General features: G+C 54.4%; 1 protein-coding gene and 1 long non-coding RNA gene across 2 annotated transcripts; one reads left to right on the top strand and one right to left on the bottom strand.

Annotated features, from left to right (window-relative positions):
- Nucleotides 1-1016: 1016 nt before the first annotated feature.
- Nucleotides 1017-23938, bottom strand: LOC140192910 (EGF-containing fibulin-like extracellular matrix protein 2; the record flags this gene model as incomplete). Its single annotated transcript, XM_072250402.1, has 7 exons — nucleotides 23597-23938; nucleotides 11076-11188; nucleotides 10608-10656; nucleotides 3609-3815; nucleotides 3194-3316; nucleotides 2240-2356; nucleotides 1017-1136 (listed from the first exon to the last, which is right to left on the bottom strand). Coding segments are annotated over exons 2-7 (697 nt in total), but the record flags the coding sequence as incomplete, so codon positions are not given.
- Nucleotides 23939-24431: 493 nt separating this feature from the next.
- Nucleotides 24432-27164, top strand: LOC140192911 (uncharacterized). The gene is made up of 2 exons (XR_011884504.1): nucleotides 24432-24603; nucleotides 26889-27164. It is a non-coding gene; the product is annotated as an uncharacterized lncRNA (long non-coding RNA).
- Nucleotides 27165-27682: the final 518 nt, after the last annotated feature.

The following is a 27682-nucleotide window of genomic DNA, read 5'->3' as shown; positions in this document are numbered from 1 at the left end:
GGTAGAAAGTTTCTGGTGTGAGGAGAGAAGAGAGAAGTTTCTGGTGTTAGAGGGGGAAAAGTTCTGGTGAGAGGGGGAGAAAGTTTCTGGTGGGGAGGGGAGGAAGTTTCTGGTGTGAGAGCAGAAAGTTTCTGGTGAGAGAGGAGAAAGTTTCTCGTGTGAGGGGGAAAAGTTTCTGGTGGGAGATGGAGAAATTTTCTGGTGGGAGGGCAGAATGTTTCTGGTGTGAGTGAAGAAAGTTTCTGGTGAGAGAGGAGAAAGTTTCTGGTGTGAGGGGGGAAACTTTCTGGTGTGAGGGGGAAGGAAGTTTCTGGTGGGAGAGAGAGAAATTTTCTGGTGGGAAAGGGAGAAAGCTTCTGGTGGGAGGGGGAGAAAGTTTCTGGTGGGAGGGGAGAAAGTTTCTGGTGGGAGGGGAGAAATTTTCTGGTGGCAGGGGGAGAAAGTTTCTGGTGAAAGAGGGAGAAAGTTTCTGGTGAGGGGAGAAAGTTTCTGGTGGGAGGGGAGAAAGTTTCTGGTGTGAGGGGAGAAAGTTCCTGATGGGAGGGGGAGAAACTTTCTGGTGAGAGAGGGACAAAGTTTTAAGTAGATGTACGGGGCAGACAGAGAGGAGTGGGTGTGTGGAATAGGCTGACGTGGGTGGCGGTGGAGGGGGCAGATAACGAGGTAGTGTTTCAGAAATTTTTAGTTTAATTTGGCATCAGAGTCCGTCCAGACTCCACAGGCTGAACATGATAAGAAACAGGAGCAGGAGTCGGCCATCTGGCCCGTCGAGCCTGCTCCACCATTCAGTAAGATCATGACTGATCTGGCTATGGACGGAAGGGGCTGTTCTGTGCTTTGACCCCAGAACCCCGCAGTCACCGTGGGCTTCCTACGCAAGACCGAGCACAGCCCTCGACGTCCCTCCTCCTGCCAGATCCCACCCCGCCCTGGGGACCTTCCCTCCCTCCACACGGCCGTGGCAGAGGGAGAGACGGCGGGGGTGGGGGAGGTTCCCGGGCTCGCCACCCACTCACCTTGGCAGGTCTGCCCGTCGGCGCCCAGCTCGAAGCCCCGTCCGCAGCGACACATGAAGGAGCCAAAGGTGTTGAAGCAGTTCTGCTGGCAGGGGGCGCCCATGCTGCACTCATCCACGTCTGCAAAACATCCCGCCGGTAAGTAGGGGTTACAGTCCGAGGGGGGTCCTGTCACCCACCACTGGGTCCAGAGCCAAAGGGAAGGGTGTGAAGATAGGAGTCAGGAGGGGGAGTCGGTCCCCCTGGGACCTCAGGGTCAGACCTGCCCCCACCAACCCAAGGCGGGAGGCACCCACTGTGGCCTCACCAGCAGTGACGACGGGTTTAGCTGAGTGTCGGCAGGGGTGGTCAGGTCACGAGATTTGGGAGGGGCCGAGGCGGATCTCCCCACCCGGGGGAGGGTTCAAAAGTCAGGAGGTTATACTGCAACTTTATAAAACGCTGGTCAGGCCACATCTGGAGTATTGCGTCCAGTTCTGGTCGCCCTACTGTAGGAAGGATGTCGAGGCTTTGGAGAGGGTGCAGAGGAGATTTACCAGGATGCTGCCTGGTTTAGAGGGTGTGTGTGCTACCACGAGAAGCTCAGCAAACCTGGGTTGTCTTCTCCGGAGAGCCGGAGGCTGAGGGGAGATCTGATCGAGGTTTACAGGATTATGAGAGGCATAGATAGAGTGGACAGGGAGTATCTGTCTCTGTCTCATACCAGAGGGCATGAGAGGGGGCTGAGAGGGGTACGTTTTTTACTCGGAGAGTAGTGGATGCCTGGTGTGGTGGTACAGGCAAATGGATGTGAGGAAGATGGAGGGATGTGGACACAGTGTAGGGAGGAGGGAATAGTGCTTGGGTATTTTTGATTTGCTTTTTAGCTGGGATAGCACAACATTGTGGGCCGAATGGCCTGTTCCTGTGCTGTACTCTTCTGTGTTCAAAAAACCCAGGAGTGATGGGCACATGGAGGGGGCGGAGGGGGCGGTTGATCTGGATAGAGTTGGTTGTCTCACCGTCCGCCGGAGAGGAAGGAACTCTGGAGGCGAGGACTGCGGAACGAGAGGGGCGGGCCAGCAGGAACACTGTGGCCCGAATGGCCAGCACCCAGTGAGGCAAATGTAACAGACTGCATAGCTGCAGGGTGGAGGGGTGGAATAGGGTGGGAGTGGGCTCTCGCTGGCGGAGGGGTGAGGAGAGAGGGGCTGGGTAGGGAGGGGGTTCCGAGGAGAACGTACCCACGCAGGAGTGGTTGTCGTTGCCCACGGTGAAGCCGGACTTGCACTGGCACGTGTAGGAGCCGGGGGAGTTGACACAGCGATGCTGGCAGTGGTGGAACCTGCACTCGTCCACGTCTGAAAGGCAGGGCAGACCGTGAGCGCCCTCCGCCGCCCGGTAAGCGCAAACTGCCCACTTCCCCACACGGACGCCGCCCGACCCACCGAGTTTCTTCCAGATTTGCCTGCACCTCCCACCCCTCTCCCGTCTCCATCTGGCCAACCGTGCGCGTAGGCCGTGGATGAAGCCTGGGCCTCCAACTGCCGGTGAGCAAAGCTCCCGCCCTCTCCCACTCCTCCGGGACCGGGAGAGGCCTCCCCGAGGGTCAGTATTCCCCCACCCCACCATCACCGGGACCGAACAGGCGCAGGGCTTGGATTTAATGCTGCCTTTCCTGAGGCTTGGGGAATTCGGGTACAGAGAAGCCTCAGGCCCACCCTGGAGGCTGTGAGGACTTTAGCGGTTACTGAGCTCCCAGTTGCCTTGAAGGCAGGGAGGCTCTGGGATCCCAGCCCTGCGTGAGTAACACCGCACTACTGTCTCCTGGTTGAGGTCAGCCTCACCAACAAAAACAGGTAAATTAGATTTGATTAATTTTATTTCCGGACTTCCAAACCTGCACTCAGTGGCCACTTTATTAGGTACGCCCGCTCGTTAATGCTAACATCCAATCAGCCAATCATGTGGCAGCAACTCAATGCATAAAAGCATGCCGACACGATCAAGAGGTTCAGGCCAGACTTCAGAATGGGGGAAGAAGTGTGACTGTGACTGTGGAGTGATTGCCGGTGCCAGACGGGGTGATTCGAGTATCTCCGAAACTGCCCACCTCCCGATCTCATGCACGACAAGTCTCTGGAGTTTTGGCAGGCAGAGCACGAGAAGCCTGCCCACGGGCCGAGCTTGAACCTTACCGATGCACTCGGTCCCCAGCTTCTGGTAGCCCTCCGGGCACTGGCAGTCGTAGCCGCCAGCTGTGTTCACGCACTGCTGGCTCGGCTGGCAGTTGTGGACGTCCAGCTCGCACTCGTCCTCGTCTGCGGGGAGGAGGACCAGCGGTCAGGTCGCAGGGCGAGGAGGGCAGGTGGAAGGCCGCGGAGAGGGGGGAACGCCACACCGCCGGAGAGGTCCGGCGAGGAAGGAGAGCGGTTGGGGGAGGTTCAGAAGAGCGGCCCGCGACTGGCCTGACCGATAGGAGGGGCTGAATCCCCCCCCCACCAACCCAACCCCGTGCGAGCGGAAGGAAGCCGGGGAGCATGGGCTTGACGGGCCGAGTGACCTCCCAGGGCCCCGCACCCACCCGCCCCAGTCCCCAGTCCCCGCACTCACCCACGCACTGGCCCTCCTCGTCGCGACTGTAACCCTGAGGGCAGCCACTGCCGCGGGGGCCGGTCTCCCTCGGGCGCGCTGAGTCGGGCGCCACCTCCTGGGAGATGATGGAGGCCGAGGGGGGGAGGCACAGGTAGCCGCCGTAGTGGTTGAAACACTTCATCGCCCCCTTGCAGGCGTCCTGAATGGTGTCGCACTCGTTTATATCTGAGAGAGGGGGAGAGGGATGCAGACGGGCGGGTAGGTAAGGGGGAGACATAGAGGGATGGATGGAGGGAGGGGGCAGTAGGAGTGCAGGTAGAAGGGGAGGGAGGGAGGCAGGGAGAGCGAGTGGAAGGGAGAGGGACAGGGGAGATGGGGAGGGAGTGGGGGAGGAAGGGAGAGGAATCAGGAGGGGAATGGAAGGAGGGAGGGGGCAATGGGAGTGGTAGGTAGAGTGAGGGAGAAGGGAGCATGTGGAGGGGAGAGGGGCAGGGGAAGAGAGAGAGGGAGGGAGGGGAAGGGAGAGGGGAGGGGAAGAGAGAGGGGGAGGGGAAGAGAGAGGGGGAGGGGAAGAGGGGGGGAAGGGAAGAGAGAGGGGAGGGAGGGGAAGGGAGAGAGGGAGGGGAAAAGAGATGGGGAAGGAGGGGAAGGGGAGGGGAAGGGAGAGAGGAAGAGGAAGAGAGACGGGGAAGGAGGGGAAGGGGGAGGGGAAGGGAGAGAGGGAGGGGAAGAGAGACGGGGAAGGGGGGGAAGGGGGAGGGGGAGGGAGAGAGGGAGGGGAAGAGAGATGGGGAAGGAGGGGAAGGGGAGGGGAAGGGAGAGAGGGAGGGGAAGAGAGACGGGGAAGGAGGGGAAGGGGAGGGGAAGGGGAAGGGGAGGGGAAGGGAGAGGGGAGGGGAAGGGAGGGGGAGGGAGGGGAAGAGAGGGGCAGGGGAAGAGAGAGTGAGGGGGAGGGAGGAGAAGGGAGAGAGGGAGGGGGAGGGGAAGAGAGAGAGGGAGAAGGGAGAGGAGGAGAAGAAGAGAGGGGAGGGAGGGGAAGGGAGAGAGAGAGGGGAAGAGAGAGAGGGAGGGGGACAGAAGAAGAAATAGAGGGAGAGATTTCCATTTCTGTAGTGCCTTCACCAAACCTGAACGGTGGTAACGATCAGTTCAGTTTGACAACAGCTCTCACACACACCCGAGGAGTGGGGCTCCCTCCACACACCCACACACCCGCACACCTGCACACCCACACACCCGCACACCCGGACACCCGCACACCCGCACATCCGGACACCCGCACACCCGCACACCCGCACATCCGGACACCTGGACACCCACACACCCGGACACCCACACACCCGCACATCCGGACACCCACACACCCGCACACCCGGACACCCGCACACCCGGACACCCACACACCCACACACCCGCACACCCGCACATCCGGACATCCGCACACCCGCACACCCGCACATCCGGACACCTGGACACCCACACACCCGGACACCCGGACACCTGCACATCTGGACACCCGCACACCCGGACACCCACACACCCGCACACCCGCACACCCGGATACCTGCACACCCACACACCCACACACCCGGACACCTGCACATCCGGACACCCGCACACCCGGACACCCGCACACCCGGACACCTGCACACCCGGACACCTGCACACCCGCACACAGGCCAGCAGGGCGGTGAAGAAGGCGCTGGGCACGCTCACCGTCATCAGGCAGGGCGCGGAGTACAAGAGGTAATGACATGGGGCCTTGGCCAGATCGCACTTGTAGCTCTGGTCTCCTGGGGAGGAGTCTGGAGAGGTCTGGCCTGTCACCAAAGGCTGTAGAAATGTACCGGTGGTTTCATCAGCATCTGGGATGGGGGCTGCAGTGGCCGGAATCGCTGCAGGCCGCAGAGGTCTGGAGACACAGCCAGACCCAGCACAGACACAAGCTCCCCACCATCACCGAGGACATCTTCAGCAGGCGGTGCCTCAAGAAGGCGGCATCCGTCGTTACGCAGGTCACACTCTTTTCTCATCTCTACCTTCGGGGAGGAGCTGCGGGAGCCTGACGACGCACACTCGGTGTTTTAGGAACAGCTTCTTCCCCTCCGCCGTTGATCGTAGTATCGCTCGGCACTGCTGACGCGAGGCGGCGCACGTCGGTGATACCGAACCCGTTCGGGGCCGAGCGGGCGGCCTGGAGGCCGGGGACTCCACTTCTGCCAATTAAAGCGTCGAGCAAGATTAAAATCAACGAGGAAGGCGGGAGGTGTTCAGCGCCGTCGGCCTGCGTTTCACCGGTCTCTCCCTCTCTCGCTCCCTCGTTCACTGCTATTGGAGGAAGGTGCCTGGGTTTGATATATATCTCTCTATCTGTCTCTCCCTCCCCTTCTCTCTTCCTTTCCGTCCCTCTCTTTCTAGCTCTCTCTCTGTCTCTCTCTCAATGCTGTCGGAGGACGGTGCCGGAGTCCTGGGTCTTGAGCAAGATTTAATCGTCCCGGTTTGTGGATTGGACTCCGCAGTTCCAGTATCTGATCACTCCCTTTTTTTTAATCGTTACTTTCTGCGATTTTGATTGGGGCGGACAGGTCTGTGGCTCGATATGGCATTCAACGTTCCTACACTGTTTCAACGTCGCTGTGGGTTGATAGTTAATATTCTGTGTTTTCCGCTCGCATGTTGCCGTTTGATTTGTTTGTACGTTGGGTGTTCCTTTGAACGGGTTCCCAGGGGTTTGTTTCGTGGCTGTCTGTGGGTAGACAAATCTCAGGGTTGTCACTTTGATAATAAACATACTTTCAATCTGATTCTACTATTGATAAATGGTTTATTCTTGTGACATGTACCGAGGTATGGTGGAAAAACTTTGCTTTGTACGCTACGGAGGCAGCGCAAGTGAGAAGCAATCGCTCGTGCGGATTGAAGAGTTACAGAGAAAGCGCGGTGCAGGCAGACAATAAGAGGCAAGAGCCACGACGGGGTAGATCATGAGGTCAAGTGTCTATCTTGTCGAACTAGCGATGGAAGCTGTCCCTGTGCCTGAAGGTATGAATCTTCTGCCCAATGGGAGTCAAAATACATTATCAGTCCCCAGTTTCGTCTCCTTGTAGACGGCCATGAAACAAGGCAAGCCTCAGACGCCATTCAAAGAAAAACATCAAACCACACCACCACCACCCCCCCACCCCACACACTCACAAATGGCGACAAAAAGAAGATCGAGCAAAAATAAGAACACAAAAGAGACCGTATTAAGTTGAGCTCAGTGCTCACTTTCTGCAGGCCGCCCCGATTCAGTCGCCCAATAACAGCGACAGGGCGAGGAGCGACGGCAAAGCAGAAAACGCATCGTAAGCGTAAACTACAGTCCACAAACCGTGTCGATTAAACCGGGCTTCGGCGTCTCCGAGAGGAGGGAGATCCCTCGAGCGCAGGCACCTTCTCCGGCGAGCGGGAGGGAGAGGGAAACTGCCACACGCAAGCACTTTCTCCGGCACCAGCCAGCAAGAGGCCGGTAGACGGCGCCGAATGTCCGCACGCGCCTCGATGATTTCAGTCTTCCTCGGCGCTTTAAATGGCGGGAAATGGAGTCGATCGTGGGCTGGCATCCTGCCCCACCCCCCAGGCTTCTCGGCCTCCCAAAACTCACTCAGAGAGAGCAGGACGTTCAATCGGCCCGGGAACACTCCGGACTGTAGATCACAGCCTCCAGCAGGACCAGAACCGCGTTCGAAAGAGGAGAAGGCAGCGTGAGGGAAGGGAGAGATGTTGCCATGGCGAGGGGAGAAGAGGGAACGTCCGGGGTAGTTGAGGTCTTTGCTTATGCTGGCTTCTTTACTGAGGACGGAGTCGATGAGGGGTTCCCGTGAGGCGCTGAGCTGTGTGGTAGGACGCCATGAAGCTGCAGGAAACGTTCAGGAGGTTGTTACCGGGACTGGAGGGCTGGAGTCGAAAGGAGAGGCCGGACAGGCTGAGGCTGGTCTTCCCTGAGCGAAGGAGACCGAGGGTGACCTTATCCAATCATGGCTCCGTCTGTCTAAGTAGACAGTGGATGTGCCCGTTCCCAGGGCGCAGACCTGGGCGATGAATATGAAGGATCCTGGGCTGCCCAGACGTCAAGATCCCCCTCCCGGCCTCACGGATGTGGTCCAAAGGAAAGCGAAGCAGTACACTTGGCATCAGCTTGGCTGCAGGAGTTGCCGGGAGGTGACGTGATACGTCATCCAACCGCCTTTGGGGCTCCACTCCGGATTTGTGTAGGGTTTACTCCTCAGCCTTCTCTTCTCCCGAAGATACCCACAAGGCAGTGGGGTCCGTCACCCTGGATAGGGGCCCATACCGGGTACTGTCAGCCGGAGCCAACTGAGCCCGGGACTCGTGTAAGGCAGGGTCGTCACGCCCTGTAGTAGTGACACATGGAGCCAGTGACATAAGGTGGCCTTATAGAGGTTTACAAATCATAGAGGGGGGGCAGCAGTCACAGACTTTTCCCCAGCGTAGGGGAGTCTAAGACGAGAGTGCACAGGGCTAAGGTGAGAGGGGAAAGATTTCAAGACAACCTGGGTGGGAGGCAGCTTTTTCCACACAGAGGATGGCGGGTACTTGCTCTATAAGGGGGTGGGGGACTGGTAGAGGCAGCTGTGTAACAATGTTTGACAGATAGTCGGACAGCTATAGGCAAGCTTCAGACGGGCCAAAGGCAACACTGCGGCCACCTTGCACTGCAGCAGACTTGTTAAAACTCTGTTCCTCCTTATACAATCTGTCTTCTTTCTTTCGTGGATGTTGTGCCTCTGATGCGACGTGCCCTGTGATGCTGAGTGTCGTCCAGTCACAAGCAAGGAAAGATCTGCAGATGCTGGGAGGAACTCAGCAGGCCAGGCAGCACCTGTGGGGAAAGGAAGTACAGTCGACGTTTCGGGCCGAGACCCTTCGGCAGGGCAGGAGAGAGAAAGATGAGTAGATTTAAAAGGTGGGGGTCGGGGAGGGAGAAACACAAGGTGATGGGTGGAACCGGGAGGGGGAAGGGATGGAGTAAAGAGCTGGGAAGTTGATCGGTGAAAGAGATACAGGACTGGAGAAGGGGAAGTCTGACAGGAGAGGACAGAAGGCCATGGAAGGAAGGGAAGGGGGGGGAGCACCAGAGGGAGGCAATGGGCAGGGAAGGAGATGTGGTGAGAGAAGGAAAAGGGGATGGGAGATGGTGAAGGAGGGGTGGGGGGCATTACCAGAAGTTAGAGAAGTCGATGTTCATGCCATCAGGTTGGAGGCTACCCAGACGTAATATAAGGTGTTGTTCCTCCAACCTGAGTGTGGCCTCATTGTGACGGTAGAGGAGGGCACGGATAGACATATTGGAATGGGAAGTGGAATTAAAATGGGCGGCCGTTGGGAGATCTCACTTGTTCTGGCGGATGGAGTGTAGATGCTCGGCGAAGCGGTCTCCCAATCTGCGTCGGGTCTCACCGATATACAGGGGGCCACACTGGGAGCACCGCACACAGCAGGTGACCCCCAACGGACTCGCAGGTGAAGTGTCGCCTCACCTGGAAGGATCTGGATGGTGGTGAGGGAGGAGGTGTAGGGGCAGGTGTAGCACTTGTTCTGCTTGCAAGGATAAGTGCCATATAACCATTACAGCTCGGAAACAGGCCATCTCAGCCCTTCTAGTCCATGCCGAACTCTTACTCTCTCCTAGTCCCACCGACCCGCACTCAGCCCATAACCCTCCATTCCTCTCCTGTCCATATAGCTGTCCAATTTAACTTTAAACGACAACATCGAACCTGCCTCAACCACTTCTCGTTCCACACAGCTACCACTCTCTGAGTAAAGAAGTTCCCCCTCACGTTACCCCTAAACTTTTGCCCTTTAACTCTCAACTCGTGTCCTCTTATTTGAATCTTCCCCACTCTCAATGGAAAAAGTCTAACCACGTCAACTCTATCAATCCCCCTCATAATTTTAAACACCTCTATCAAGTTCCCCCTCAACCTTCTACACTCCACAGAATAAAGACCTAACTTGTTCAACCTTTCTCTGTAACTTAGGAAATGAAACCCAGGCAACATTTTAGTAAACCTTCTCTGTACTCTCTCAATTTTGTTGACATCTTTCCTGTAATTCAGTGACCAGAACTGTACACAATACTCCAAATTTGGCCTTACCAATGCCTTGTACAATTTCAACATTACATCCCAACTCCCATACTCAATGCCCTGATTAATAAAGGTCAGCAAACCAAAAGCTTTCTTCACCACCCTATCCACATGAGATTCCACCTTCAGGGAACTAAGTGCCAGGAGGGAGATCAGTGAGGAGGGACGAATGGGCAAGGGAGTGGTGTAGGGAGCGACCCCTGCGGAAAACGGACAGTGGGTGTTGTGTTCAGCTCTGGCCGCCTCTTTATAGGAAGGACGTGGAAGTTTTAGAGAGGGTGCAGAGGAGATTCACCAGGACACTGCCTGGATTAGAGAGGATTTCTTATGAGGATAGATTGAGCGAGCTGGGCTTTCTTCTTTGGAGCAAAGGAGGATGAGAGGTGACTTGTTAGAGGTGTATACAATATGATAGGAGGCACTGATCGGGTGACATCCAGAGACTTTTTTCCGGGGCAGAAATGGCTGAGGCAAGGGGGCAGAATTTTAAGATGATTGGAGGAAAGTATGGGGCAGGGGTTATGTCAGAGGTAGGTTTTTTTTACACAGAGAGAGGTAAACGGGTGGAACACCCTACCAGGAGAGGTGGTAGAGGCAGATACATTAGAAACAATTAAGAAACTCTTAGATCACCACGTGGATGATAGAAAAATGGAGGGCTGTGGGGGAGGGAAGGGTTAGGTTGATGGTGGAGTTGGTTAAGTGGGTCAGCACAACATTGGGGGGCCGAAGGGCCTGCACTGTTCTATGTTCTTCGCAGCTGTGCGTCCACGCATGTGACAACCGGACAATTTTGAGAAGTGTGTCGGGGTGTCAATCCCGGAAACCACCCACCACCGACCCCCCCCAACCCCAGGCTCACCTCGACAGTGTTGTTTCTGGTGGTCCCACTCGTATCCGTCGGTGCAATCCTGCGGGGGGGCGGGGGGCAGAGCGTCAGTCCACGGCCACGAGAGATGTCGCTGAACTGCACCGCGACGCAAGGTGGGGCAGCAGGGGCAGGGCCAGGGGTGGAACCGGGTGCACCCTGATAGGCCAGGCGGTCGGTGACAGGCAGGCTGCCCGGCCAATGATCGGGAGGGATAGAGGTGGCAAACGGCCAGCGGGTGCTCGGTGGGACACAAAATGGCAGCTGCCGAGCAGCAGCGGGCCGACGCAGTCCGAACCCAACCGTGGGGGAGGCGGTCATTTCCCGCAGTGCCCCCTCCTTACAGCACTCTGTCCTGCGCCGGTCCCTCCTTGTGGCCCCCCGACCCGTGGGGGGCAATGGAAGGGCCAGAGTCCACCCCCCAACCCCCAGTGCGCAAGATGGACCAATGGCAGCACTCACCGTGAAGGAGATGGCCTCGTCAGCCTGCTGGGGCACGGCCACCGGCAGCAGGAGGGCGAAGAGCGGCAGGAACAGCAGCATGGTACACGGCCAGCGAGGAGCAGGGTGCGGGCCTGAAATCAGAGGGCACAGCTCATCAGGCTGGGTGGCAGAACCAGGGGGAGGTGCAGGGTGGTGGGCGGGCACCACCCAAGGGTGGCTACAGAACCAGGAGCCTGCGGAGACAGACGGCTGGAGTATCGTTTGTTTGCTGCAACGCACCTCCCTCTGGCCGTTCGGCCCGTCCAAGCCTACCTGGAAACGGCAGCAATCTCCTTCCCTCCCGCCCTTCCCCGCAATTCCCGCTGGGCGCGCTAAGGGGGTGATTGACAGTGTCCAATTACCCTGCACGACGAGGGGATGTGGGAGAGGACCACTGCACCCGGGTGGACACGGTCACAGGGAGAACGTGTGAAGAGCGCGCACACGTGGAAGTCAGGATCGAACCCGGGTCTTTGACACTACCCGTGGTACCACCGTGCCAACTCGGAGGGGCTGGGCCATTGAGAAGGCAAGGCGCTGGGCTGCTTCAAGGTGTTAACTCGGCTCCGCGCTGAACTGAGGCCGGGGCTGTGGCCTGCTCCGGGCTTCGTGTCGGAGGGCTCACTTTCGTTCTGTATGCTACTGGCTTACTTTCACTGTTTGCACGATCTGTTGCTTCCCTCTCTGACCATTGGGTGTTTGTTGGTCTTTTTTTTAAAAAACGGGACAAGTTTCAAGGTTGTATAATGTTGACGTACTCTGATAATAAATGTACTTTGGACTCAGTCCTGCCCACACCACCACACAAACATCCCAGCCCTCCCCACTACTCCATCCTACTCACTCCTTCCAACTCTTGCCACCCCACTGAAACCCTCAAAGTTAAAGTAGATTTTTCTTTTTGAAAAAAGAATCTACTTTTTTCCCGGCGTTTATAATGAACAAACTCTTCTCGGGCTTCCAGCCGGGTACAGGAATCAATTACAACCAACGTTCCAATGGCAAACTCTGCCATCTTCATCTCGGGTGATGCCTGGGCATGTCTAGTCCGGTGGTATTTATACCCCCGTCGTCCGTCCCTCCCGATTGGTTAGTCCTCATTCAATCAGGTTACTGCTCTCCCACACTGTTTACAATCAAACTACAGAGGGGATGTAAATACTGCCAGACTAGACATATCCCTGATGAAGATGGCAGAGTTTGTCATCGAAACATTGATTAAAATCGACACCCATACCCTGAGGTGTGGGCATGTGGCCAAGTGGTTAAGGCATTGGACTAGCGACCTGAAGGTCGTGAGTTCGAGCCCCAGCCGAGACAACGTATTGTGTCCTTGAGCAAGGCACTTAATCACACATTGCTCTGCGACAATACCAGTGCCAAGCTGTATGGGTCCTAATTCCCTTCCCTTGGACAACATCGGTGTCGTGGAGAGGGGAGACTTGCAGCATGGGCAACTGCCGGTCTTCCATACAACCTCGCGCAGGCCTGCGCCCTGGAGAGTGAAGACTTTCCAGGCGCAGATCCATGGTCTCGCAAGACTAACGGATGCCTTAAAACTTCCCTGAGATTTATTTTCTTGCAGGCATTTACAAGTTGTACAATAAAGAAATAAGAAAGTTTATGAAAGACTATACGGCAAAGCTGGACAAGTAACCAATGTGCAAAAGGCAGCAACCTGTGAACATAACAAGAAAATAAATAATACCGAGAACACGAGTTGTAGAGTCCTTGAAAGTGAGTTCATAGACTGTGGAGTCACAATAACAAGAGATTCTGTAGACGCTGGAAATCCAAAGCAACACAGTGAGAAGAGAGCGTGGCCCGGATGGTGAGGGTTGTTGATGGAGGACGCCGCTTTCTTGTGGCAGCGTTCCCTGTAGTTGTGCTCAATGGTGGGGAGGGCTTTCCTTGTGATGGAACGGATTGTATCTGACACTAGATGTTTTCATCCCTGGAGAAGCCACAAACAGCCCCCAGCTCTCAGCCGGAAACATGGACAATACTCTTTTCCTCAGATGCTGCCTGACTTGCTGAGTTCCTCCAGCATTTTGTGTGTGTTGCCTGGATTTCCAGCACCTGCAGATGTGATGCAACGTTGAGGCTTTTATAAAGCACTGGTGAGGCCTCACTTAATATTGTGAGCAGCTTTGGGCCCCATATCTTAGAAAGGATGTGCTGACACTGGAGAGGGTTCAAAGGAGGAGAAAATGATTCCAGGATTGAACTGCTTGTAGCATGAGGAGCGTTTGATGCCTCCGGGCCTGTATTCACTGGAATTCAGAAGATTGAGGGGTGACCTTGTTGAAATCTACCGAATGGTGAAAGGTCTTGATAGAGTAGATGTGGAGATGATGTTTCCTATGGTGGGAGAGTCTAAGACCAGAGGACACAGCCTCAGGATAGAGGGGCATCCTTTTAGAATGGAGATGAAGAGGGATTTCTTTGGCCAGGGAATGGTGAATCTGTGGAATTCGTTGCTACAGGCAGCTGTGGAGGCCAAGTTTTTATGTGTACTTAAGGCTGAGGTTGATAGATTCTTGGTTGGTGGGGGCATGAAGGGATACGGGGAGAGGGCAGGAGATTGGGGGCTGAGAGGGGAAATGGATCAGCCCTGACGGAATGGCGGAGCAGACTCGATGGGCCGAATGGCCTAATTGTGATCTTACGTCTTATGGTTTTAAAGTCCACATATGGTCCTCGCATCTCTGAGTCAGACCAGACTGTGATCATAGTGTCTAGTTCGGGTCTCCCTAACCCCAGGGTGAGTACAGTGCATGGATCAGGTCTAAACGTCGCTGGGCCAGACCACACTGGTAGCACCTGTTGATATCGAGAGTGGGCTAACGTGCTTCTCAATCCCACAGGAAGGGCTCTGGGAGGAAACAGAGCAGGTATTAGATGGGGAAGCTCGCGAGAAAGCCTCAGTTCCTATCTCCCCTCTATTGGCAACCTGACACCCGACCCCCACATCTACGGCATTCCCTCCCATCTCTTTTAGACAAGCTGGCCTTTGCCGGTTAGTCACTAGTGCAACCTCACTCTGCACGGCGGGGTCTGGCATACACCCGGGTGGCCACTGTATTAGGTATGCAAATATGATATGCAGTGGCCACTAGATATGCAAATATCTAATCAGCCAATCACGTGGCAGCAAATTGCATAAAAGCATGCCGACACGGTCAAGAGGCTCAGTTGCTGTTCAGACCAAACACCAGAATGGGGAAGAAATGTGAGCTAAGTGACTGACCATGGGATGGTAGTTGGTACCAGACAAGGTGGATTGAGTATCTCAGAAACTGCTATCTTGTGCGGTTTGTGATTGGGGCAAACTGGCTCTGCAGTTTGCAATAAACAAACAACATGGCACTAAATTGAAGGTTCCTAGACTGCTTTGACACCTTTGTGGTTATGAGGTTTAATATCCTTGTTTTTCACTTGTGTTTTTTTTTGCTGTTTGCATGATTTGTCCTTTTTTTGGTGCTTTGGGTGCCCGATGTTTTCTTAGAACCGGTTCCATGTTGTTTTTCTGTTTCGTGGCTGTCTGTGAGAAAGATGAGTCTCAGGGTTGTATACTGCATATGTGCTTTGATAATGTGTTTGTCCATCATCGACGTCGAAGAGGACCTCGACACCATTATAACGGTGTCAAGACTGGCGCATGATTTGGATTTAAGTGAGGGAGAGTTGCGCAGCGTCAGCCTCACTCTCTCTTCCTAATTCCCATTTGGATCCAGTGTCAAGACAGAGTCTAGACGGCTGGAGATGGGACTAGGCGCAGTGGATGACCAGGACGTCTTCTGTGTCTTGTCCCGCTCTACACGTTCCACGACGCTTGCAGAGACCGCCTTCTTGACCGTTGGACCTTCCATTGGTCTCGTCCGCTCAATCCGCCGGAGTCTTTGATAATAAAAGTACTTTGAACCTCCTGGGATTTTCACACACATCAGTCTCTGGAGTTTACAGAGAACGGTGCGAGAGACAAAAAAAAATCCAGTGAGCGGCAGTTCTGTGGGCGAAAATGCCTTGTTAACGAGAGAGGTCGGAGGAGAACGGCCAGGCTGGTTCAAGCTGACAGTAACTCAGATAACCACACGTTACAACAGTGGTGTGCTGAGGAGCATCTCTGAACGCACAACACGTTGAACTTTGAAGTGGACGGGCTACAGCAGCAGACGACCACACCGGGTTCCACTCCTGTGCCTAAATAAAGCGGTCGCTCCCGTTTTCACTGGGTCAATAAAAGACGGCGTATATTCACCCAATAATTTTAGGCACCTCCATAAGTTCACCCATCAGCGTCCTACAAGTTTCAAACAAAGTCCCAGCCTGCCTAAGCTCTCCCTGTAACTCACGTTTGGCAGCTCTCCTGGAAACCTTCTGGAGTCCAAAAAGTTAGGACTGGCGCCCCGCCCTCAGCACGCAGAACAGTTGGGGTGTGTGCCGATCACATTTATAGCAAAGTGAACCCCCCCTCCCCCAGCGTGGTCGGGCTATCGGGCCCGTATCTACACTGCACTGTGCATTGCCAGCGCCGACAACCGACACGGTCCGCGGGTGCGGCGGGAGGGGTCGGGGGCAGACCATAGGTATCGCCATGCCCCCGGCGCCAACATAGATCGCCCGCAGCTGACTAACCCGAACCCGTACCTCTTTGGACTGTGGGGGGAAACCCACGCGGTCACGGGGAGAGAACGTACAAACCCCTTAGAGACAGCCGCAGGAATTGAACCCCGATCTTATGGAACTAAATGCCGTTGAGAGGAGTTTTTACCAAGACACTACGCTTACGGGGAGATATTTTGGCAGAGAGTTGATTTTACTGAAAGCGGCATTAACGTTACTAACAGACGTCATTGTTACGAGGGACGGATGTTTGATTGAAGGCACACATTACTGACAGGAAAAGATGCATTAAGCTGTCTTCATACGTTATCTTAGATAAGTATACAACATTTAATGGGCTGTAGCATAAAATCATTATAAAGACAGCTTATCTTTACTAAGACAGGGCCACATTGTTTACTAAGACAGGAATAGACACGTTATCTAGGACAGACATGTTATGAGCTATAACCGAGACAAGACACGTTCCCTCTACTTAATCAGATAAAGAAAGATACCCAACACGGCACATTCTCCAGACGCATCATTAAGAAATGGGAGACATGCTTTACGAAGACAGGCGAAGACGTGTTTTTGAAGACGAGTTTTCCCACCGGGATTACTGAGCCAGAGAGGGAAATATTAACCGGGACCGGTTCAGAGGGGCAGCAAAAGGCTGTAATTAGGGCGAGGAGGAAGCCATTTGGCCCCTCAAGACTGGCCCACTATTTAATGGGATTGTGACTGATCCATCCGTAAACTTGGCCGAGTTCCCGGATCACATTTCACTCAGCCGGAGCCTCGGAACGTCCGACCATTCAAATGTCAAAGCAAATTTATGGCCCCAAGTACGTACACGTCACCGTGTACAACCCTGAGATTCATTTTCTTGCGGGCATTCACAGTAGAACAGAGAAATTACAATGGAATCGATGAAAAGCTCCACACAAAGACTGACCAACACACACGAAACGCTAGGGGAACTCAGCAGGCCAGGCAGCGTCTTTGGAAAAGAGTAAACAGTCGACGTCTCGGGCCGAGACCCTTCAGCAGGACTGCAGAGAGAAAAAAAAATGAGGAGTAGAGTGCGGGGGGGAGGGTGTGAGGAGGGGAGGGAGAAGTACAAAGTGAGAGGTGAAACCGGGAAGAGGGGGGGTGGTGTTTTCGGCTGGGAAGTCAATCGGTGAAAGGGATCTAAGACGTGTTCCCAGGAAGGGTATGTGGCCGTGGAAGCGGGTGGTTGGAGAGTCAGGGGGGCACAGAGATCACAGAGGGGCTTTCAATGAACTCCCGAAGGGGAAGTTTAAACTTTTTCAGGGTGGGCATCAGTGGTGGGGAGGACTGCCTGTGGTGATAGACTGGGCCTATCAACTACCTATTGTAAGCCTCGGGCACTGGTGTTTCCACACCAGGCCATGGTACGACCAGTCAGGGTTCCACTGGTGCTGCCTGGCTTGCTGCGGTCTGCCAGCATTTTGTGGACTGCTCCAGATTCCAGCATCCTCCGTTGCCAAGAACCTACCTTACTTCTGTCTTAAATATACTCCAGCACCCCGTGTCCTTGCTCTTTGGAGTTCCAAAGACTCTGAATTAACAGAGTAACGACGCTGCCCTAAAAGGACAAAGCCTCTTGTTTTTACACAGACACCCTGCTCTGTGTGCCAGAGGCCGGGGCACCTAGCCAGCGACTGCCAGACTAGACGCAGCAGGACAGAGGAGCTGAAGTTGTACAAAGTGCCGGGGTGAGGCCAGACTTGGGAGAACTGAGTACCGTTCTGGTCCCCTGCCTGCAGGAAAGACACCAATAAAATCGAAAAGGCACAGAAGAAATTGTCACTGGGTACGGGAAGAGACGTGGAGGCTTTGGAGAGGGTGCAAAGGAGGTTTACCAGGATGCTGTCTGGTTTAGAGGGTGTGTGTCCTGTGACAAGAGGCTGGATAAACTTGGGTTGTTTTCTCCTGAGAGCCGGAGGCTGAGGGGAGATCTGATAGAGGTTTACAAGATTACGAGAGGCATAGATAGAGTGGACAGGGAATATCTGTTTCCCAGCGTTGAAATGTCTAATACCAGAGGTGAAGGTGAGGGAGAGAGGGGATGTGAGGGGCAAACTTTATACTCACAAGAGTGGAGGATGCCTGGAATCCCCTGCCTGTTGTGCTGGTAGAGGCAAATACATAAGAGGCTTTTAAGAGATGTTTGGATGTGAGGAAAACAGAGGGAGATGGACATTGTGCCGGGAAGAGGGATTGGTGTCTGGGTGTTTCTGATTTGCATTTTAGCTGGTTCCGCACAGCATTGTTCCTGGGCCTGTTCCGTTCCAGGTTCAAAGTTCTATGTTCTGCTGAGGACTCGAGTTTATTGGGATAGGTTGGGTTGGTTGGGACTTTTAGCCCCTCTGTACTAATAACGAGCGGAGATTTGATGGAGGGTTCAATTTCACCATTCACGAGAGGTTTGGGTAGGCACGTGGATGGGGAGGGGTGTGGTCCCGGTGCCGGTTGATGCAACCAGGCGGATTAATAGTTTGGCAGGGACTGGATGGGCCGAAGGGCCTGTTCCTGTGCGTGACTCTCTCCCTTGGGATCTTATTATTCAGCCAAGTCCCCTCTCACTCTTCTAAACACAGAGAGTAGAGGACAATCCACCCGATCTCTTCCTTCCGCTGCACTAACGACCCTTCTCAAGTGAGGAGACTAGTACTGAGCGGGGTCCTCTGAACATGCCCCTGTACAGCTGGACCGTACCTTCCCCAGCTGTGCGCTCAGTTCTCCTCGCAGAAAACAGCAGCGTTCTATCGGCTCCCCTGGCTGCCCACAGACCCGTGTGAAACACGCACTGGCACTCCTGGATCCCAGACCTCTGCAATCTCTCACCGTCGAGACGCTGGGACTTTCTTCCCCCCATGTTTCCTGCCGAAATGCGTGATCTCCTACAGCGCCAGATCTCTGCCCACTCATCCAATCTATCAATATCCCCCCCTTAAAGTTCCTTTGCAACTTAATCTAAGGCAGGGGGTTCTCAACCCTTATTAACGCCACGGACCCCTTACCATTAACCGAGGGACCCCACACCTAACATAGAAAGACACAAAGACAAAGTAACATATAAGGACTTCTCGTGAGAAGATTGAAGCAAACGACGCAGGTATGTTTCGATATTTTGACGGACCTGTGACAAATAAAGCCAATCCTTGCTAACATCCCCACCCGCCCCCCCCCCCCATCGGGGAGGAGGCACAGGAGCATGAAGGGCCGCACGTAATTCAGGAACGGCTTCCCACCCTCCACCGTCAGATTTCTGACCGTTCCGTCGGCCCGGAGTCAGAATCGCCGACCTACGTTGTGGTGTTTGTTGCTCCAAGGCTGCAGGGCAGTGCAAGACATCGGAAAATGACAGGAGGTGCAAATAAATAGATGGTGCTAAAGAGGAATGGCGGGGGAGTAGAGTTCGCGGACCGTTTGGAAATCTGATGGCGGAGGGGAAGAAGCTGTTCCCAAAACATTCAGTGCGATCCTTCGGGCTCCTGTACCTCCTCTTCAATGGTCGTAAGGAGAAGGATAAGGTTACCTAGGGTTGGTTATTGTACACACAGGGGCAGACATAGTTTTAACTAAGGAAAGGTGGAACATAAAACAATACAGGCCCTTCAGCCCATAATGTTGTGCTATCCCTTTAACCTACTCCAAGATCAGTCTAACATTTCCCTCCCACACAGGTAAAGGCATCCGTTAGTCTTGCGAGACCATGGATCTGCGCCTGGAAAGTCTTCACTCTCCAGGGCGCAGGCCTGGGCAAGGTTGTATGGAAGACCGGCAGTTGCCCATGCTGCAAGTCTCCCCTCTTCACGCCACGGACGTTGTCCAAGGGAAGGGCATTAGGACCCATACAGCTTGGCACCGGTGTCGTCGCAGAGCAATGTGTGATTAGGTGCCTTGCTCAAGGACACAACACGGTTCCCTCAGATGGGGCTCGAACTCACAACCTTCAGGTCACTAGTCCAATGCCTTAACCACTTGGCCACACAGCCCTCCCCCATAGTCCTCCATTTTTCTATCATCCATGTGCCCATCTAAGAGTCTCCTAAGTGTCGTTAATGCACTTGGCTCTTTTGTTCTGACATCCTCCCTATACTTCCCTCCAATCGCCTTTAAAGTTACGGCCCTCCTCGTATTATCTGCTTCCACTCTGGAAAAAGCCTCCGGCTGTCCGCTCTGTGGTTGCCTCATCATTCTGTGTGCTTGCATCATACACCGGGGTGCTCTCTACAGCTGCCTGATGAGGCATCAGCAGCCTTTGGCCAGGGGCAGGCGTTGTCGGCAGCTGCCCAACCTTCGTAGAGTGTCTCGATCCTTGACCTCCGCACTCTCCGTTTGGCGGGTCAGCAGTGGTGGCCAAGTCATTGCCCATCTGCTCCTGACTTCCAGCTCGACTCCTCTCGCCTGTTCCGGATCCAGTAGGGGGCTCTTTCTGCTTCCTCCCCCATCCTGTGACCTGCTCGGTTCGTGCTCTTTCCAACAAGGCCCAGCGCAGACAGTAACCTCCATGCTGACCTCGCCGGGAGCCCCTGCAGCCAATCTCCTCGGGGAATAGCCACGTCTGCCGTCCTCTGACCCTGCCAAGGACTGGCAGCTCAGGGCCTTCCTCCCACGAGCCGCTTCGCATCCTTCCTCCCCTGGTACCGTCCGCTTCGCCAGGATGCTTATCTTGTCCTCGGAGGACCGCGGCGCTGTGCCTGGTCAAAGTGTGGTTTGCACCGCCCCCCGGGAACTGCAGCTCCCTCCCCACATCAACCCTCATTCCCGCGATTTGGCAGCCTTCTCTCATCCGCCTCTTCTGCAAAGAGAAAAGCCCCTAGCTCGCTCAACCTATCCCGAGACACGCGCTCTAATAGATAGATAGATATACTTTATTAATCCAAGCAGCATCCTGGTAAATCTCCTCTGCACCCTCTCTAAAGAAAACCCCTAGCTCACTCAACCTATCCCGAGACACGCTGAACCGAGCAGGACCACGTCCTTACCCAGACCCCCCTCCCCCCCACCTTCTTATTCCAGCTCCTTCCCCCTTCCTGTCCAGTCCTCCACCCGAAACGTCAACTCTTTCTTCCCCTCCGTGGATGCTGCCCGACCTGCCGAGCTCCTCCAGCGTCTTGTACCTGTGTTAACTCGTTATCTTCACCGAGGTGCCAAGGGAAGGATTATCAGTATCTCGACAAGGTGAAGCGTTCCGTTACTGAGACAGCAACCCATACGAATACGGGGCCGGGTGCTGTCTAGTCAGGGGCATCTTTGTGATGTTTTCTTTTTACCAGGGCGAGGGACGAGGAGTTGGACAAAGTTGGGCTGTTTTCTCCGGGGCAGTGGGGGATGAGGGGAGATCGGATAAGGGTTTAGAAGAGGAGACAGGCAGCAACTTTCGCCGCGGGTTGAAACGCCTAATACCAAAGGGCGTGCATTTAAGGTGAGAGGGGGCAAGTTCAAATGAGATGTGAGGGGCAAGTTATTTTTTTTTTTACACACAGCCTGGGATGGTGGTAGAGGCAGAAACATTAGGGACTTCTCAGAGATGTTTAGTTCGGTACATGGATATGAGGAATATAATTATGATCATAATAAACACTTTATTGATCCCGAGTGGGGAATTCTTTAGTTACAGCAGCCATGTTTAAAAACACACTTAGCAGTGTGCAAACTAATAACAAAGTATGGAATAATAATATACACAATAATAATGTACGAAATAGTAAAACAGAGACCACTGTACTATGATCTGAGTTCTCCTGTCGCACAGAGATGAACTGTTGTATATGCTCATTGCACTTGATCGGAAAGATTTTCTGTAACCATCCTTGTGACGGCGGAGCTGAATAAATCTGTTCGAAAGGGGGCTCTGTTGTTTATTCAGGTGGTCATGGTGAGGATGGGCCTGATTGTCCAAGATGGATAACAGTTTGTACAGCGACCCCCTCTCCACCACTAAAAGAGTGGATTATAGCAAAGGACAATAGACAACAGGTGCAGGAGTAGGCCATTCGGCCCTTCAACCACCATTCACTGTGATCATGGCTGATCATCCACAATCAGTACCCTTTGCCTGCCTTCTCCCCATATCCCTTGACTCCTCTATCATTAAGAGCTCTACCTAACTCCTTCTTGAAAGCATCCAGAGAACTGGCCCCCACTGCCTTCTGAGGCAGAGCATTCCACAGAACCACAACTCTCTGTGTGAAAAAGTTTTTCCTCAACTCCGTTCTAAATGGCCTACCCCTTATTCTCAAACTGTGGCCTCTGGTTCTGGACTGCCCCCAACATCGGGAACATGTTTCCTGCCTCTAGCGTGTCCAATCCCTTAATAATCTTATATGTTTCGATCAGATCCCCTCTCATCCTTCTAAATTCCAGGAAGGATATGGATATTTTGTAGGCAGGGGGAATTGGTTTCATTGGCCATTTGATCAGCAGATATTGAGGGCTAAATAACCCAGTTTCTATCCTGTCCTCTTTTACGTCAATAGTACAGAAAACTATTAATCAAGGCATGCAGAAAGTTTACTTGAAATAGAGAGGGAGGTTATATAAAGTGCTGGCTATATTTACAGAGAGGGAGAACCAGAGAGACAGAGATCAAGACCTTCAGAGATTGGTTATGAGGTACTGACAAAATGTCACCTTTCTGGGTTAAAAAGTGACACATTGAGAGAGGGAGACATTATATCTACTTGGCCTCTTGGCGAAGAGAGACAGCTTAAAATAGCATCCCTCGGTGAGGCCGGAGGCCAAGTTTACTGAAACATCTTTGCATTTTTATCGTCATCCTAACGGCAGCCAGAACAAACAGCTGCCTCCGTCAGATGCAGCAGGCACAAAATGCTAGAGGGACTCAGCAGGCCAGGCAGCATCTGTGGAAAAGGGTGTGCAGTCGGCGTTTCAGGCCAGGACCCTTCGTCAGGGATGGGAAGGAAGGGGGGGATGGTGAAGTCAGAGTTAGAAGGCAGGGGGGGTGAAGTAAAGAGCTGGGAAGTTGATTGGTGAAAGGGCTGAGGGAGGGGGAATCTGATCAGAGAGGACAGAAGATTCTGGAAGAAAGGGAAGAGGGAGGAGCACGAGAGGAAAATAGGAAAGAAGGGAATGGTGAAGGGGGATCAATTACTGGAAGTTTGAGAAATCGATGTTCACGCCATCAGGTTGGAGGTCGGAAAATGTATGGTGTTTCTCCTCCAACCTGAGTGTGGCCTCATCGTATCCATATTATCGTTACGGGAGACACATTGGACCCAAGACCACAAGACATAGGGGCAGAATCGGGCCATTCAGCCCATTGAGTCTGCTCCGCCATCCTGGCATGGCAGATTTACTATCCCTCTCAACCCCATTCCCCATTCAGCTTTGATGCCTTTGGTAGTCGAGAAGCTATCAATAGACCCCAAAGGCTTGGCCTCTTTCCCCAGAGGCTGTTTGCAGAGAGCTGCACCTCATCATTACTAAAGAGAGGTTTGGGCTAGGAATTAAAAGGAAGGAAGTTATTTTTAACCCGGAAAGTAAAACACATCCCTTCACTCTGGGAACATCGGGAGCAGCGATTGCAGTTGGGCTTCTGGTGAACGTCAATGAAGTGTTTGTGGACACGTTCACAGCAATATTTACTTGGGAAGCGAGCAAGGTATTTAAACATTTGTAAAGCCTTTTAAAGTACACGGTGTTGGAGAACAGATTTCCTTTGGCATGTCTGCTGCCTGCCCTACGTGTTAGAGAACTTTCTTGCCCAGTGCCCATTTCAACCCCCTCCCCACGGCCCCCGAAGCTGCCTCCCCCCTCAGTGAATCCCCCCTCACTCCGCACCACTCCAAAAGTGACCCTCTCCCCACCCAGCAGAAACTTCTTTGCAGTTCACTCACCGGCCAACGGTTGTGGACTGGAGAGGCCGCACGCTGTTTCCTGGATTCCACCCCAGTAAGGATTTAGCTGAGTGAGAGGTATTGATTCATTTGGGCGTTTGGAAGAGACTGGACTCTCTCTCTCCCTCTCGCTTTACTCAGATTTCACTTTGTGTCTCAGTTCTCTCTCCGTGTCCCCCGCTTCTCTCTCTCTCTCCGGCCCGGTTCCTTCCTGTCTCCCTGTGCCTCTGCTCCGCTCTCTCAATCCTTCCTCCCCCCACCCCTGGTTCTGCAGAGCTCCGAATTCCAGCGCGTTTGCCAAACAGCTCGAACTATGCCACCACCCCACCTGGCTCTGTTTAGCCGCACAGTAATAACAGATGTCAAACAGAAAACCTTAACGCTTTGCTGCCTGGGACCAGGGTGGGAGCTGACTGTTTGTTCAGCTGGAAGAGAACACACACACACTCACACACACCCCTGAGTACTTGCTGTCCCGGCCCACCCCCCTGCATCTCCCGGAGACATTAAACCCAACAACGGACGGTATCGCAGTAGTCCAGCGGCAGGCGTAACGCTTTACGGCGCCCGGGGTTCAACTCCCGCCAGGGGTGTCTGCGTTCTCCCCGTGGGGTTTCCCCCCGCACGGGTTCGGGTCAGTGAGGTGCGGGGGTGCTACTTTGGCGACGGAAGGCAGGCGACACTTGCTTCCACCCCGGGTCACTCTAGGTCTCGATATTTCGATACACACCGGAACAAACAACGTGCTAGACAAAGTTTCAGATTTGTTTGCTGGCAACGAACAGCGGGGCGCACTCAGGTTCAAAGTAAATCTGCGATCAAAGTACGGGGAGGCGTGAAGATGGCTCTGAGGAACGGAGGGAGGAAGGGGCCATCCGCTTTCCATGGGGCTTGGGGTGAGGGTGGGTGATGGGGGGATCCACGGGCCATTCCGCTCCAGAGAGACGCGAGGGAATCACTGCTCTTTAGGGACTGAAGCGAATGGATAGCTTTCACACACCATCCTGGTGAGAGACTTTTAACCCTGACCGGCGCGGAGACCGCGCACCCCCAGCGTCCACGGGAATGGTCTTTGACGCGGGTCAGTGGGAATCCCACCGCTGGAGTTCCCCTCCCAACGGACAGCCGGTTCAATTCCAACCGGGAGAGGGAGGGAGGGAGGGAGAGAGAGAGAGATAGTGAGGGGGATGAGAGAGGGGGTGAGAGAGAGGGGAGTGATTGAGAGAGGGGGGGATGAGAGAGAGGAGGGTGATTGAGAGAGAGGGGGATGAGAGAGGGGGGTGATTGAGAGAGGGGTGAGAGAGAGGGGGAGAGAGAGGGGTGATTGAGAGAGAGGGGGATGAGAGAGGGATGTGATTGAGAGAGGGGAATGAGAGAGGGGGGGTGATTGAGAGAGAGGGGTGATTGAGAGAGAGGGGGATGAGGGGGGGATGAGAGAGCGGGGTGATTGAGAGGGGGGAGAGAGAGGGGGGTGATTGAGAGAGAGGGGATGAGAGAGAGGGGGATGAGAGAGGGGGGTGATTGAGGGGGGATGAGAGAGAGGGGGGAGAGAGAGGGGGGTGATTGAGAGAGAGGGGTGATTGAGAGAGAGGGGTGATTGAGAGAGAGGGGGATGAGAGGGGGGGATGAGAGAGTGGGGTGATTGAGAGAGAGGGGTGAGAGAGAGAGGGGGTGAGAGAGGGGGATGAGAGAGGGGGCATGAGAGAGGGGGATGAGAGAGCGGGGTGATTGAGAGAGGGGGTGGGGGGGTGAGAGAGGGGGGGTGATTGAGAGAGAGGGGGATGAGAGAGAGAGGGGAGTGAGAGGGGGGGTGATTGAGAGAGAGGGGATGAGAGGGGGGTGAGAGAAGGGAGATGAGAGAGGGGGGTGAGAGAGGGGGATGAGAGAGGGGGGATGAGAGAGTGGGGTGATTGAGAGAGAGGGGTGAGAGAGGGGGGAGTGATTGAGAGAGAGGGGGATGAGAGAGGGGGGTGATTGAGAGAGAGGGGGATGAGAGAGGGGGGATGAGAGAGCAGGGGTGATTGAGAGAGGGATGAGAGAGAGAGGGGGGTGAGAGAGTGGAGTGATTGAGAGAGAGGGGTGAGGGGGGTGATTGAGAGAGGGGTGAGAGAGAGAGGGGGGTGAGAGGGGGGTGATTGAGAGAGAGGGGGATGAGAGAGGGGGGATGAGAGAGTGGGGTGATTGAGAGAGAGGGGTGAGAGAGAGGGGGGTGATTGAGAGAGGTGTGAGAGAGAGAGGGGGTGAGAGGGGGGGTGATTGAGAGAGGTGTGAGAGAGAGAGAGGGGTGAGAGGGGGGTGATTGAGAGAGGGGTGAGAGAGAGAGGGGGGATGAGAGAGGGGATGAGAGAGCGGGGTGATTGAGAGAGAGGGGGGATGAGAGAGTGGGGTGATTGAGAGAGAGGGGTGAGAGAGAGGGGGGTGATTGAGAGAGGTGTGAGAGAGAGAGGGGGTGAGAGGGGGGGTGATTGAGAGAGGGGTGAGAGAGAGAGAGGGGGGATGAGAGAGAGGGGGGATGAGAGAGGGGGGTGATTGAGAGAGGTGTGAGAGAGAGAGGGGTGAGAGGGGGAGGTGATTGAGAGAGGGGTGAGAGAGAGAGAGGGGGGATGAGAGAGGGGGGTGATTGAGAGAGGTGTGAGAGAGAGAGGGGTGAGAGGGGGAGGTGATTGAGAGAGGGGTGAGAGAGAGAGGGGGGATGAGAGAGCGGGGTGATTGAGAGAGGGGGGATGAGAGAGCGGGGTGATTGAGAGCGAGGGGGTGAGAGAGGGGGGATGAGAGAGAGGGGGAGGAGGCAGGAGGAGGGGGAATGAGAAAGGGAGGAGAGAGAGAGGGATGGGGAGAGAGATGGGAATGTGGGGAACGATACAGATGGGGAGGGGGTGGATGCGGAGAGCAAGGAGGGAGAGGGAGGGAGGGAGAGAAGGGGAAGGGAGGGTGAATGAGGGGAAGAGAGAAAAAGACTACTCTCGGGTGCTCCAATTTCTTCCCACATCCCGGGACATGCTGGTAGTTCGAATCCAGCGGGAAGGGGGTGGTTGATGGGAATGTGGGTTGGGGGTACAACATGGGACCTCGAAACACACAGAGAAATGTGTCATTTGCATTAACAACCCGCACACACGAGGATGAGCTGGGGCAGCCTGCCAGTGTCGGAACACGTTCCGGTGCCAATATGGCAAGCCCACCAAAAATAATCCAACAACAAAGAGAAACCCTTCCCCCGCTCCCTTATCGGGACTGGAAAATGAGGAGAAGTCAACTTCCCTGTATGCCCACCATTTGTCTGTCCCCGCAGATGCTGCTCGACTTGCTGACTTCCTTCGGTCGACTGTGTGTGTTGCTGATGAAAGGGACGTCGGTGGTATTGTGGACGGTGTAGACGGTCGCCCTTCGGTTACAACAGGGCATGGGCAGGAGTTGAGGGAGTTCGATCCGGAAAGAATTGAATTGAATTGACTTTATCTCCTTCACACATACATGAGAAAAATCTTCACGTTACATCTCCGTCTAAATGTGGAATGTGCAATCATAATAATTTATAATAAATAGAACAGCCAATGTAACATAGAAATACACTCAAATCAGCGTGAATTAATCAGTCTGACAGCCTGGTGGAAGAAGCTGTCCCGGAGCCTGTTGGTCCTGGCTTTTATGCTGCGGTACCGTTTCCCAGATGGTAGCAGCTGGAACAGTTTGTGGTTGGGGTGACTCGGGTCCCCAGTGATCCTTCGGGCCCTTTTAACACACCTATCTTTGTAGATGTCCTGAATTTCACATCTATAGATGCACTGGGCTGTCCGTGCCACTCTCTGCAGAGTCCTGCGATTGAGGGAGGTACAGTTCCCATACCAGGCAGTGATGCAGAGTGGGGTCCACGCCCGTAGGTCCCTCAGAGTGCAAGAGCCGCGAGGTGAGGCTTGGAGAGTTGCGTTCAGTTCTGCCCACCTCATTACGTGGAAGCTTTAGAGGGGGCGCAGAGGAGGTTTACCAGGATGCTGCTCGGACGAGACGTTGAGCAGGCTGGGAGGATGAGAGGTGACTTGGTAGCGGAATAGGTGATGAGAGGCACGGATAGGCAGTAAAGCCCGG

This window comes from Mobula birostris, unplaced genomic scaffold (assembly GCF_030028105.1).
Source record: "Mobula birostris isolate sMobBir1 unplaced genomic scaffold, sMobBir1.hap1 scaffold_3050, whole genome shotgun sequence".
Classification (NCBI taxonomy): domain Eukaryota; kingdom Metazoa; phylum Chordata; class Chondrichthyes; order Myliobatiformes; family Myliobatidae; genus Mobula; species Mobula birostris.
Note: the sequence above shows the minus strand (reverse complement) of the source record. Positions and strands in the feature narration are given on the sequence as shown.